At 47.0% G+C, this 12655-nt stretch overlaps 1 protein-coding gene across 1 annotated transcript in view; it reads right to left on the bottom strand.

The window, feature by feature from the left end:
- Nucleotides 1-12655, bottom strand: part of EXOSC9 (exosome component 9) — a 75604-nt gene that overhangs the window by 31303 nt on the left and 31646 nt on the right. The window contains exon 6 of the mRNA XM_063920249.1: nucleotides 3383-3465. Coding sequence (XP_063776319.1) covers nucleotides 3383-3465 — 83 coding nt within the window. The remainder of the gene's footprint in view (nucleotides 1-3382; nucleotides 3466-12655) is intronic.

The following is a 12655-nucleotide window of genomic DNA, read 5'->3' as shown; positions in this document are numbered from 1 at the left end:
TAGGGGGTGTTAGTTTATGAACTAGCGTATGCAGAAGCGTGGAAAAAGCAGCCCACGGCGGGTCATTATTTGCCCCCGTCCCACTGGGGGGCAAGGAGCCCCCAGAACAAGAGCCCAAATCTACTATAGTCTCCTCATAGGTATCTGCGGCTTCAGCAACACCGGCAGTGTGTTCAGCCCCAGAACCGTTACCCTCAGAAGCAGACATGATATAACTTGCAGTATCAGGTAACAGTACAATTTGTCAGCAGCACAATACCTCTAGTCCAAACCCCTGCGGAGTGTAGTCAGCACCAGCAGAGATAAAGGAGAGATATGGTGACTAAATCACAGAAAAAAATACGTAATACAGTACATCTTTGTGAAAATCCTATATTAGATAAAACCTGATGCACCAAGCCCCCTCAGGTTATAGAATATAGGGATAGCAGGTTGAGTGAAAGAGACGAAATGGACACCACTCAGCTATCAAATGCACACACAAATAGTCACAGTCTGTACAATGCAGAGGTTATTACTAACAATAATACTGCACTGGACTAGCTTACACAGCTATATAACAATAGATATAACAGTACACAGTAAGAACTGGATGTATATCACAGGGTAATTGTACTAGGAAACCCTGACTAAGTGCACTCTTTCTTAACTAACACTGACTAAAAAAAGGCAGGTAGAATACTTAAGTGTCTTGTAAAGTCACAGCACTGACAACCAGGCGGCTTTACATAGGAGGATTTGCCCAAGCATTCCCAGGAACAGTGAGCTGAGGGATAATGGCGCCGCAGACACTGCCAGGGAGTGAGGGACAGACAGATATGCAGCTCCAGGGCGGGAACACTTGCAGAAAATGGCGCCCTGGGGATGGGGGAGGGGCTTCAGGTCCAAGCTCTATCCCCCTGCTAGCAAAACCACCAGGTACCGCGGGCTCTAATAAAACGGTTTATAGAGAAAACCTGACCTGTCCCATGCCCTGGTGATCTAGTGGGATCGCCTGTACTGCCATAGTATCCACCGCCAGCGCGCGCGGCCCGCCTCCCACTGACCGCGCCGGATCGCGATAAAGACCGGGTCCCGCAAGCGGAACCCACTTACCACCTCCCGAAGCGTGGCCACGCGATCCCGGGGAGCCCCCGTCGTGCGTGCCTGACAAGAAGAAAACCGGAGCCTCCTGCTGTAGGTACCCGGCAACCAGGGCTCGGGAGTGTACAGCGCCGCTGGGGAGAGCCGGAGCTGCAGCCGTGAATGTCTACTGACATGTAACACTGCTGCTGCCCTTGAAGTCTTCACTTTTTTCCACAGAAAAAAAGCTCTTCTTAGGGCTGCCTGGAACAGCCCCTCTGTTAAGTGCCTGCTACTGCAGCACCAACTACAAAAACTGAGATCCTGTGCAGGGAGGCGGGGTGATATAGTAGGCGGCGCTATGCATTCTGGGAAGAAGGTCAAAGCTTTGAGCCTGTTGGTGCCTCGGATCAAGATCCTACTCTACACCCCATTGTCCATTCCTTGTGGAGCCCAGTGTACCCCGCAGCAGAAATATGCATATATACACACACATACAGTTGTGCTCATAAGTTTACATACCCTAGCAGAATTTGTGATTTTCTGGACATTTGTCAGAGAATATGAATGATAACTCACAAACTTTTCTTTCACTCATGGTTAGTTGGGTGAAGCCATTTATTGTCAAACAACTGTGTTTACTCTTTTTAAATAATAATGACAACAGAAACTACCCAAATGACCCTGATCAAAAGTTTACATACCCTGGAGATTTTGGCCTGATAACATGCACACAAGTTGACACAAACGGGTTTGAATGGCTACTAAAGGTAACCATCCTCACCTGTAATCTGTTTGCTTGTAATCAGTGTGTGTGTATAAAAGGTCAGTTAGTTTCTGGACTCCTGAAAGACCCTTGCATCTTTCACCCAGTGCTGCACTGACGTGTCTGGATTCTGAGTCATGGGGAAAGCAAAAGAATTGTCAAAGGATCTGCGGGAAAAGGTAATTGAACTGTATAAAACATGAAAGGGATATAAAAAAAGATATCCAAGCAATTGAAAATGCCAATCAGCAGTGTTCAAAATCTAATTAAGAAGTGGAAAATGAGGGATTCTGTGGAAACCAAATCACGGTCAAGTAGACCAACAAAAATTTCAGCAACTACTGCCAGGAAAATTGTTCGGGATGCAAAGAAAAATCCACAAATAACTTCAGCTGAAATACAGGACTCTCTGAAAAAAGTGGTGTGGTTGTTTCAAGATGCACAATAAGGAGGCATTTCAAGAAAAATTGGCTGCATGGTCAAGTCGCCAGAAGAAAGCCATTACTACGCAAATGCCACAAAGCATCCCACTTACAATACTCCAAACAGCACAGAGACAAGCCTCAAAACTTCTGGAACAAAGTCATTTGGAGTGATGAGACCAAAATTGAACTTTTTGGCCACAACCATAAACGTTAGGAGAGGAGTCAACAAGGCCTATGATGAAAGGTACACCACCATTCCTACTGTGAAACACGGAGGTGGATCGCTAATGTTTTGGGGATGTGTGAGCTACAAAGGCACTGGAAACTTGGTCAAAATTGATGGCAAGATGAATGCAGCATGTTATCAAAAAATACTGGAGGAAAATTTGCACTCATCAGCCCGGAAGCTGCGCATGGGACGTACTTGGACATTCCAACATGACAATGATCTAAAACACAAGGCCAAGTCGACCTGTCATTGGCTACAGCAGAATAAAGTGAAGGTTCTGGAGTGGCCATCTCAGTCTCATGACCTCAATATCATTGAGCCACTCTGGGGAGATCTCAAACGTGCAGTTCATGCAAGACAGCCCAAGAATTTACAGGAACTGGAGGCTTTTTGCCAAGAAGAATGGGCAGCTTTACCATCTGAGAAAATAAAGAGCCTCATCCACAACTACCACAAAAGACTTTGAGCTGTGCTTGATGTTAAAGGGGGCAATACACGGTATTAAGAACTGGGGTATGTAAACTTTTGATCAAGGTCATTTGGGTAGTTTCTGTTGTCATTATGATTTAAAAAGAGTAAACACAGTTGTTTGACAATAAATGGCTTCACCCAACCACTAACCATGAGTGAAAGAAAAGTTTGTAAGTTATCATTCATATTCTCTGACAAATGGACAGAAAATCACAAATTCTGCTAGGGTATGTAAACTTATGAGCACAAATGTATGTATGTATGTATGTATGTATGTATGTATGTATGTATGTATACATATGCATACACACATATACAGAATCATATTTACTATAAAGTATCAGTAATGAAACAGATTAGTATACAGTGTGCAGTAAATCCATTGTGACAAAACAAACGTGAACTGTCTTCTACACTTTGCTTTCTTACCCTTGCTGGAAAAAGGCAAAGCTGACACAAATGGGCATGTGGTGGATGCTGAGAGGAACAGGGTCACGTTCTTCTGGAGAGTACTAACCAAAATAAGATCATACCAAAAGTTTAGTTTAAGGACAAATAAAATTCATAAAAACACAAAATGATGAAATCATCAGCCTAATATCTTCACAGTACACATTTTTCACTTTCAGACACACTTTTCCAAAAATAGGATTTTGGTACTTACCAGATAAATCCTTTTAATTGAATCCACAGGGGGCACTGGAGTACTCTTGGGATATGGACGGGGCGTTAGCAGGGATAGGCACAGGGATAGACTTTTAAATATTTAAAATTAGTAACCCTCCACCCCCTCCATACTCCCAGAGGTACCTCAGTGTTCTTTTACTGAGCCAAACAGGAGCGATAGAGAGGATGAACAATGGATAATCACATATAACATAACGGACAACTATAAATTTGACACAAAACGGACAACTAGAAGTTGACACGACAGATAACAACCACCTTAACATTTGAACAAGTCGGTGAGAATGTGTTACCATTAGATCTACTTAACTTACCACAAGCAAGGTGAAACTGCTCTGTGTGGGCGTCCACTGCCCCCTGTGGATTCAAAGAAAAGGATTTATCTGGTAAGTACCAAAATCCTATTTTCTTTATCATCCACTAGGGGTCACTGGAGTACTCTTGGTACGTACCAAAGTTTCCCCCTTGGGCAGGAGAGCTGTTTGGCACCTGTAACACTAGACGGCCTAAGTTAGATGCTGATGCCGCAAACGTATCAAACTTGTAAAAGCGCACAAACGTGTGCACTAATGACCATGTAGCTGAACGGCAAAGTTGCATCAGAAGCACCACGACCTGCTGCCCATGACGTTCCCACAGAACGCGTGGAATGTACTGAAACAGATGCAGGCGGTTGTAAGCTAGCATGAAAGAAAGTTTAGCGAATGGTCAGCTTAATCCATCTAGCCAAGGTCTGTTTGGAAGCTGGCCAACCTATCTTGACTGCATCATAGAGAACAAACAATGTATCTGTTTTACGTACTGTTGATGTTCGGGCTACATAAACGCGCAGTGCGCGTACCACATCCAAAGTAGCTGGAGTCCATGAACCTTCTGAAAAAAATAAGAATTTACTCACCGGTAATTCTATTTCTCGTAGTCCGTAGTGGATGCTGGGGACTCCGTCAGGACCATGGGGAATAGCGGCTCCGCAGGAGACAGGGCACAAAATTTAAAAGTTTGACCACTAGGTGGTGTGTACTGGCTCCTCCCCCTATGACCCTCCTCCAAGCCTCAGTTAGGATACTGTGCCCGGACGAGCGTACACAATAAGGAAGGATTTTGAATCCCGGGTAAGACTCATACCAGCCACACCAATCACACCGTACAACTTGTGATCTGAACCCAGTTAACAGTATGATAACGTAGGAGCCTCTGAAAAGATGGCTCACAACAATAAACAACCCGATTTTTTTTTTTTTTTGTAACAATAACTATGTACAAGTATTGCAGACAATCCGCACTTGGGATGGGCGCCCAGCATCCACTACGGACTACGAGAAATAGAATTACCGGTGAGTAAATTCTTATTTTCTCTGACGTTCTAGTGGATGCTGGGGACTCCGTCAGGACCATGGGGATTATACCAAAGCTCCCAAACGGGCGGGAGAGTGCGGATGACTCTGCAGCACCGAATGAGAGAACTCCAGGTCCTCCTTAGCCAGGGTATCAAATTTGTAGAATTTTACAAACGTGTTCTCCCCTGACCACGTAGCTGCTCGGCAGAGTTGTAATGCAGAGACCCCTCGGGCAGCCGCCCAAGATGAGCCCACCTTCCTTGTGGAGTGGGCATTGACAGATTTAGGCTGTGGCAGGCCTGCCACAGAATGTGCAAGTTGAATTGTGCTACAAATCCAACGAGCAATCGTCTGCTTAGAAGCAGGAGCACCCAGCTTGTTGGGTGCATACAGTATAAACAGAGAGTCAGATTTTCTGACTCCAGCCGTCCTTGAAATATATATTTTCAATGCTCTGACAACGTCCAGCAACTTGGAATCCTCCAAATCGCTAGTAGCCGCAGGCACCACAATAGGCTGGTTCAGGTGAAACGCTGATACCACCTTAGGCAGAAAATGAGGACGCGTCCTCAATTCTGCCCTGTCCGAATGGAAAATCAGATATGGGCTTTTATACGATAAAGCCGCCAATTCCGACACTCTCCTGGCAGAAGCCAGGGCCAGTAGCATGGTTACTTTCCATGTAAGATATTTCAAATCTACCGATTTGAGTGGCTCAAACCAATGGGATTTGAGAAAATCCAAAACTACATTGAGATCCCACGGTGCCACTGGGGGCACAACCGGGGGCTGTATATGTAGTACTCCTTTTACAAAAGTCTGGACTTCAGGAACTGAAGCCAATTCTTTCTGGAAGAAAATCGACAGGGCCGAAATTTGAACCTTAAATGGACCCTAATTTGAGGCCCATAGATAATCCTGTTTGCAGGAAATGTAGGAATCGACCCAGTTGAAATTCCTCTGTCGGGCCTTCCTGGCCTCACACCATGCAACATATTTTCTCCAAATGCGGTGATAATGTTGTGCAGTCACCTCCTTCCTGGCTTTGACCAGGGTAGGGATGACCTCTTCCGGAATGCCTTTTTCCCTTAGGATCCGGCGTTCAACCGCCATGCCGTCAAACGCAGCCGCGGTAAGTCTTGGAATAGACACGGTCCCTGCTGAAGCAGATCCCTTCTTAGAGGTAGAGGCCACGGATCTTCCGTGAGCATCTCCTGAAGTTCCGGGTACCAAGTCCTTCTTGGCCAGTCCGGAGCCACTAGTATCGTTCTTACTCCCCTTTGCCGTATAATTCTCAGTACCTTGGGTATGAGAGGCAGAGGAGGGAACACATACACTGACTGGTACACCCATGGTGTTACCAGAGCGTCCACAGCTATTGCCTGAGGGTCTCTTGACCTGGCGCAATACCTGTCCAGTTTTTTGTTGAGGCGGGACGCCATCATGTCCACCATTGGTCTTTCCCAATGGACTACAATCATGTGGAAGACTTCTGGATGAAGTCCCCACTCTCCCGGGTGAAGATCGTGTCTGCTGAGGAAGTCTGCTTCCCAGTTGTCCACTCCCGGGATGAACACTGCTGACAGTGCTATCACATGATTTTCCGCCCAGCGAAGAATCCTTGCAGCTTCAGCCATTGCCCTCCTGCTTCTTGTGCCGCCCTGTCTGTTTACGTGGGCGACTGCCGTGATGTTGTCCGACTGGATCAACACCGGCTGACCCTGAAGCAGAGGTTTTGCCAGGCTTAGAGCATTGTAGATTGCTCTTAGTTCCAGTATATTTATGTGAAGAGACGTTTCCAGGCTTGACCACTGCATGGAATCTGCCGAATGGAATCGCTTCGTAAGAAGCCACCATTTTTCCCAGGACTCTTGTGCATTGATGCACAGACACTGTCCCTGGTTTTAGGAGGTTCCTGACGAGTTCGGATAACTCCCTGGCTTTCCCCTCCGGAAGAAATACCTTTTTCTGAACAGTGTCCAGAATCATCCCTAGGAACAGCAGACGTGTCGTCGGGATCAGTTGGGATTTTGGAAAATTCAGAATCCACCCGTGCTGTTGGAGCACTACTTGAGTTAGTGCTACTCCGACCTCCAGCTGTTCTCTGGATCTTGCCCTTATCAGGAGATCGTCCAAGTAAGGGATAATTAATACGCCTTCTCTTCGAAGAAGGATCATCATTTCGGCCATTACCTTGGTAAAGACCCTGGGTGCCGTGGACAATCCAAACGGCAGCGTCTGGAACTGATAATGACAGTTTTGTACCACGAACCTGAGGTACCCTTGGTGTGAAGGGCAAATTGGGACATGAAGGTAAGCATCCTTGATGTCCAAGGACACCATAAAATCCCCTTCTTCCAGATTCGCTATCACTGCTCTGAGTGACTCCATCTTGAATTTTTGTATGTACAGGTTCAGAGATTTCAGATTTAGAATAGGTCTTACCGAGCCGTCCGGCTTCGGTACCACAAATAGCGTGGAGTAATACCCCTTTCCCTGTTGTAGAAGGGGTACCTTGATTATCACCTGCTGAGAATACAGCTTGTGAATGGCTTCCAATACCGTCGCCCTGTCTGAGGGAGACGTTGGCAAAGCAGATTTTAGGAACCGGCGAGGGGGAGACTTCTCGAATTCCAACCTGTAACCCTGAGATACTACCTGCAGGATCCAGGGGTCCACCTGCGAGTGAGCCCACTGTGCGCTGAAATTCTTGAGGCGACCCCCCACCGCCCCCGAGTCCGCTTGTAAGGTCCCAGCGTCATGCTGAGGCCTTTGCAGAAGCCGGGGAGGACTTCTGCTCCTGGGAAGGGGCTGCTTGCTGCAGTCTCTTACCCTTTCCTTTGCCTCGGGGCAAATATGAATGTCCTTTTGCTCGCTTGTTCTTATAGGAACGAAAGGACTGCGGCTGAAAAGACTGCGTCTTTTTCTGCTGGGAGGGGACTTGAGGTAAAAAGGTGGACTTCCCGGCTGTTGCCGTAGCTACCAAATCCGATAGACCGACCCCAAATAATTCCTCCCCTTTATACGGCAATACTTCCATATGCCGTTTGGAATCCGCATCGCCTGACCACTGTCGTGTCCATAGACTTCTTCTGGCAGATATGGACATCGCACTTACTCTTGATGCCAGAGTGCAGATATCCCTCTGTGCATCTCGCATGTAAAGGAATGCATCCTTTAATTGCTCTATAGTCAATAAAATACTGTCCCTATCCAGGGTATCAATATTTTCAGTCAGGGAATCCGACCAAGCCACCCCAGCACTGCACATCCAGGCTGAGGCGATTGCTGGTCGCAGTATAACACCAGTATGTGTGTATATACTTTTTAGAGTATTTTCCAGCCTCCTATCAGCTGGATCCTTGAGGGCGGCCGTATCAGGAGACGGTAACGCCACTTGTTTGGATAAACGTGTGAGCGCCTTGTCCACCCTAGGGGGTGTTTCCCAGCGCGCCCTAACCTCTGGCGGGAAAGGGTATAACGCCAATAACTTCTTTGAAATTAGCAGTTTTTTATCAGGGGTAACCCACGCTTCATCACACACGTCATTCAATTCCTCTGATTCAGGAAAAACTACAGGTAGTTTTTTTTAGACCCCACATAATACCCCTTTTTGTGGTACTTGCAGTATCAGAGATATGCAAAGCCTCCTTCATTGCCGTGATCATATAACGTGTGGCCCTACTGGAAAATACGTTCGTTTCTTCACCGTCGACACTAGATTCGGTGTCCGTGTCTGGGTCTGTGTCGACCGACTGAGGCAAAGGGCGTTTTACAGCCCCTGACGGTGTTTGAGACGCCTGTACAGGTACTAACTGGTTTGCCGGTCGTCTCATGTCGTCAACCGACTTTTGCAGCGTGCTGACATTATCACGTAATTCCATAAACAAAGCCATCCATTCCGGTGTCGACTCCCTAGGGGGTGACATCACCATTACCGGCAATTGCTCCGCCTCCACACCAACATCGTCCTCATACATGTCGACACACACGTACCGACACACAGCAGACACACAGGGAATGCTCTGATAGAAGACAGGACCCCACTAGCCCTTTGGGGAGACAGAGGGAGAGTTTGCCAGCACACACCAAAGCGCTATAATTATATAGGAACAACCTTATATAAGTGTTGTTTCCTTATAGCTGCTTAAATATATATAATATCGCCAAAAAATGCCCCCCCTCTCTGTTTTTTACCCTGTTTCTGTAGTGCAGTGCAGGGGAGAGCCTGGGAGCCTTCCTAGCAGCGGAGCTGTGTAGGAAAATGGCGCTGTGTGCGGAGGAGATGGGCCCCGCCCCCTATTCCGGCGGGCTCTTCTCCCGGTTTTTCTGAGACCTGGCAGGGGTGAAATACATCCATATAGCCTCATGGACTATATGTGATGTATTCTTTTTAGCCAGAAAGGTATTAACATTGCTGCCCAGGGCGCCCCCCCCAGCGCCCTGCACCCTCAGTGTCCGCCGGTGTGAAGTGTGCCTGAGCGCAATGGCGCACAGCTGCAGTGCTGTGCGCTACCTCATGAAGACTGAAAAGCCTTCAGCCGCCGGTTTCTGGACCTCTTCTTACTTCGGCATCTGCAAGGGGGTCGGCGGCGCGGCTCCGGTGACCCATCCAGGCTGTACCTGTGATCGTCCCTCTGGAGCTAGTGTCCAGTAGCCTAAGAAGCAAATCCATCCTGCACGCAGGTGAGTTCACTTCTTCTCCCCTAGGTCCCTCGTTGCAGTGAGCCTGTTGCCAGCAGGACTCACTGAAAATAATAAAACTATAAAAACTTTTACTCTAAGCAGCTCTTTATGAGAGCCACCTAGATTGCACCCTGCTCGGACGGGCACAAAAACCTAACTGAGGTTTGGAGGAGGGTCATAGGGGGAGGAGCCAGTACACACCACCTAGTGGTCAAACTTTTAAATTTTGTGCCCTGTCTCCTGCGGAGCCGCTATTCCCCATGGTCCTGACGGAGTCCCCAGCATCCACTAGGACGTCAGAGAAATAGGAATTACCATTGGCTGATTGATGTGAAAAAGAATATACTACTTTCGGTAGAAAAGCGGAATTCGTCCAAAGTTCCGCTCTGTCATCATGAAATACCAGATACGGTGGCTTGCATGACAAGGCACCCAATTCTGAAACACGCCTTGCCGAAGCTAATGCTATGTAAACATTATGCGATCCCATACGATATCGTAGGATATTGTATACGATATATCGGATTGTGTGAACACACTACAAACGATGTCTAGAAACAAAGTTATCAGTGGAGTACAAAAGCACACAATATCACCTCATCAAGACTGCATGCAGTCCGATGTACGATGTTGCCGGCAACCCGCGGGAGCACGCATTGTACGTCGGATCACGCATACACATTATGCAATATCATTTAGGACTGAACAATATCGTTCAGATTGTGCACGATATTGCATAATGTTTATGGGCCATAAGGCTAGGAGAAACACTGTTTTCCAAGTTAGGAACGTAACATCCACGTGTTGCAAGGGTTCAAAAATTGAAGACTAAAAAAATCCAAAACTAGATTCAAGTCCCAAGGAGCTGTAGGTGGTATGAATGGAGGTTGAACTCTGAGGACACCTTGCAGGAAAGTGTGAACTGTTGGCAAAAAGAGCCAAACGCCTTTGAAAGAAAATTGACAAGGCAGAGACCTGCACCTTTAGCATAGCTAAACTCAGTCCTCCATCCAAACCCGCCTGTAAAAAATAGCAAGACAGGATAACTTGAAAGATGATGTCAGAAACTTCAGAGCTTCACACCAACCTATATAAGCTCGCCAAATCCTGTGATAATGAGCTGCTGTAACTGGCTTCCTAGCACGTAATACGGTTGGTATAACAGACTCTGGAATGCCCTCTCATCAATCGGGGGTAAAGGAGTGGACTCTGTTGCAGAAGGTCTGGACGTAGCGGAAGCTGCCACCGATCGTACGCAAGTAGACCGCAGAGATCAGAGAACCACGCTCTCTGAGGCCAATGAGACGCCACTAGTATGACGGTTGTGGACTCTTGATCCGATTTAGCAACCAAGGAAGCAGCGGAAATGATGGAAATAGATACATGTGGCTGTACGGCCACGCTATTGTGAGAGCATCCATTGCCACTGCCTTTGGATCTCTTGTTCTGGACACATACTGGGGTGTTTGATGATTTTGGCGAGATGCCATTAGATCCACTTGTGGGTAACCCCACCGCTGGACGAACATCTGGAACACCTCTGGATTTAAAACCCATTCTCCTGGATGAAAATCCTGATGGCTGAGATTATCTGCTTCCCAGTTGTCCACTCCTGGAAAGAACACTGCCGACATCACTTGGTGATGCTCGGCCCAAATCAGGAGTCGAGCAACTTCTTGCATGGCCATGCGACTTCGAGTCCCTCGTTTGTTGATGTATGCCACTGCTGTCGCATTGTCTAACTGAACCTGAGCAGTCTGAGACTGGAGTATCTGAACTGCCTGACGCAGAGCGTTGTAGATTGCCCTGAGTTCCAGGACATTTATTGACAGTAATCTTTCACAGTCTGACCAGAGACCCTGAAATTGACGATGTAGGACCACTGCTCCCCAACCTCAGACTTGCGTCCATCTTCAGAATTATCCAATTCCAGACTCCGAACCTTTTTCCTGCAGCGAGATTGTATTTGGAGCCACCAGAGTAGCGATACTCTGGCCCTTGGAAAACACTGCACCACCTGATGAATTTGTAGATGAGAGCCTGCCCACTGTGCGAGAAGATCCAGAAGAAAAAGACGTGAGTGAAATCTTCCAAACTGAAGTGCTTCGAAAGATGCCACCATCTTTCCTAACAGTCGAATGAACAAATGCACGGAGACTCTCCGTGGTTTGAGCACTAACTGTACCAGATGACGAATACTTTGTGCTTTTTGTTTTGGCAGGTAAATTCGTTGATCCACCGTATCCAGAATCATTCCTAGGACTTGAATTCTTTGAGACAGAACCAGGCTTGATTTCTTGCGGTTGGATTGTCAACTTCTCTGAACTAGTACATTGTACGTCAGTAAGGCATATTGGAGTATTTGTTGAGACGGAGCCTTGATGAGAAAGTCGTCTAAGTACGGAACTATTATCACTCCCAGGGATCTGAGATGAGCTATCATCACAGACATCACCTTTGTGAATACCCGAGGCACTGATGAGAGGCCAGACGGTAGTGCCGGAAATTGATCATGGTTTTGTTGTACTGCAAACATTAAGAACGCCTGATGCGGTGGCCAAATTGGAATGTGTAAGTAGGCATCCTTGAGATCCAGCAAAATCATGAATTCTTGTAGTTCCAAACCTGCAATCATTGACCGCAGGGATTTCATCTTAAATCTGTAGTAAGTGACGTACTGATTGAGCCCCTTCAGGTTCAATATCGGTCTGACCGAGCCGTTCGGCTTCGGTACTACAAAAAGACTGGAATAACAACCTTGACCCTGTTGGTGAACTGGAACCTGGATCAAAACTGCTGAATCTACGAGAGATTGAATCATGGTCTGCAGAACCGCCTTTTTGTCTACGGACACAGGCAGGGCTATCTTGAAAAACCGCATTGGTGGTAAACAATCAAACTCTATTTTGTAACCTTTGAACACTAAATTGCAGATCCACCCATCTGTGGATGTCTGATACCACGCCGAGTGAAACGTTTGACGGTGTGCTCC

This window comes from Pseudophryne corroboree, chromosome 1, assembly GCF_028390025.1.
Source record: "Pseudophryne corroboree isolate aPseCor3 chromosome 1, aPseCor3.hap2, whole genome shotgun sequence".
Lineage (NCBI taxonomy): Eukaryota > Metazoa > Chordata > Amphibia > Anura > Myobatrachidae > Pseudophryne > Pseudophryne corroboree.
The sequence above is the reverse complement of the archived record's forward strand: the minus strand, read 5'-3'. Positions and strand labels throughout refer to the sequence as shown.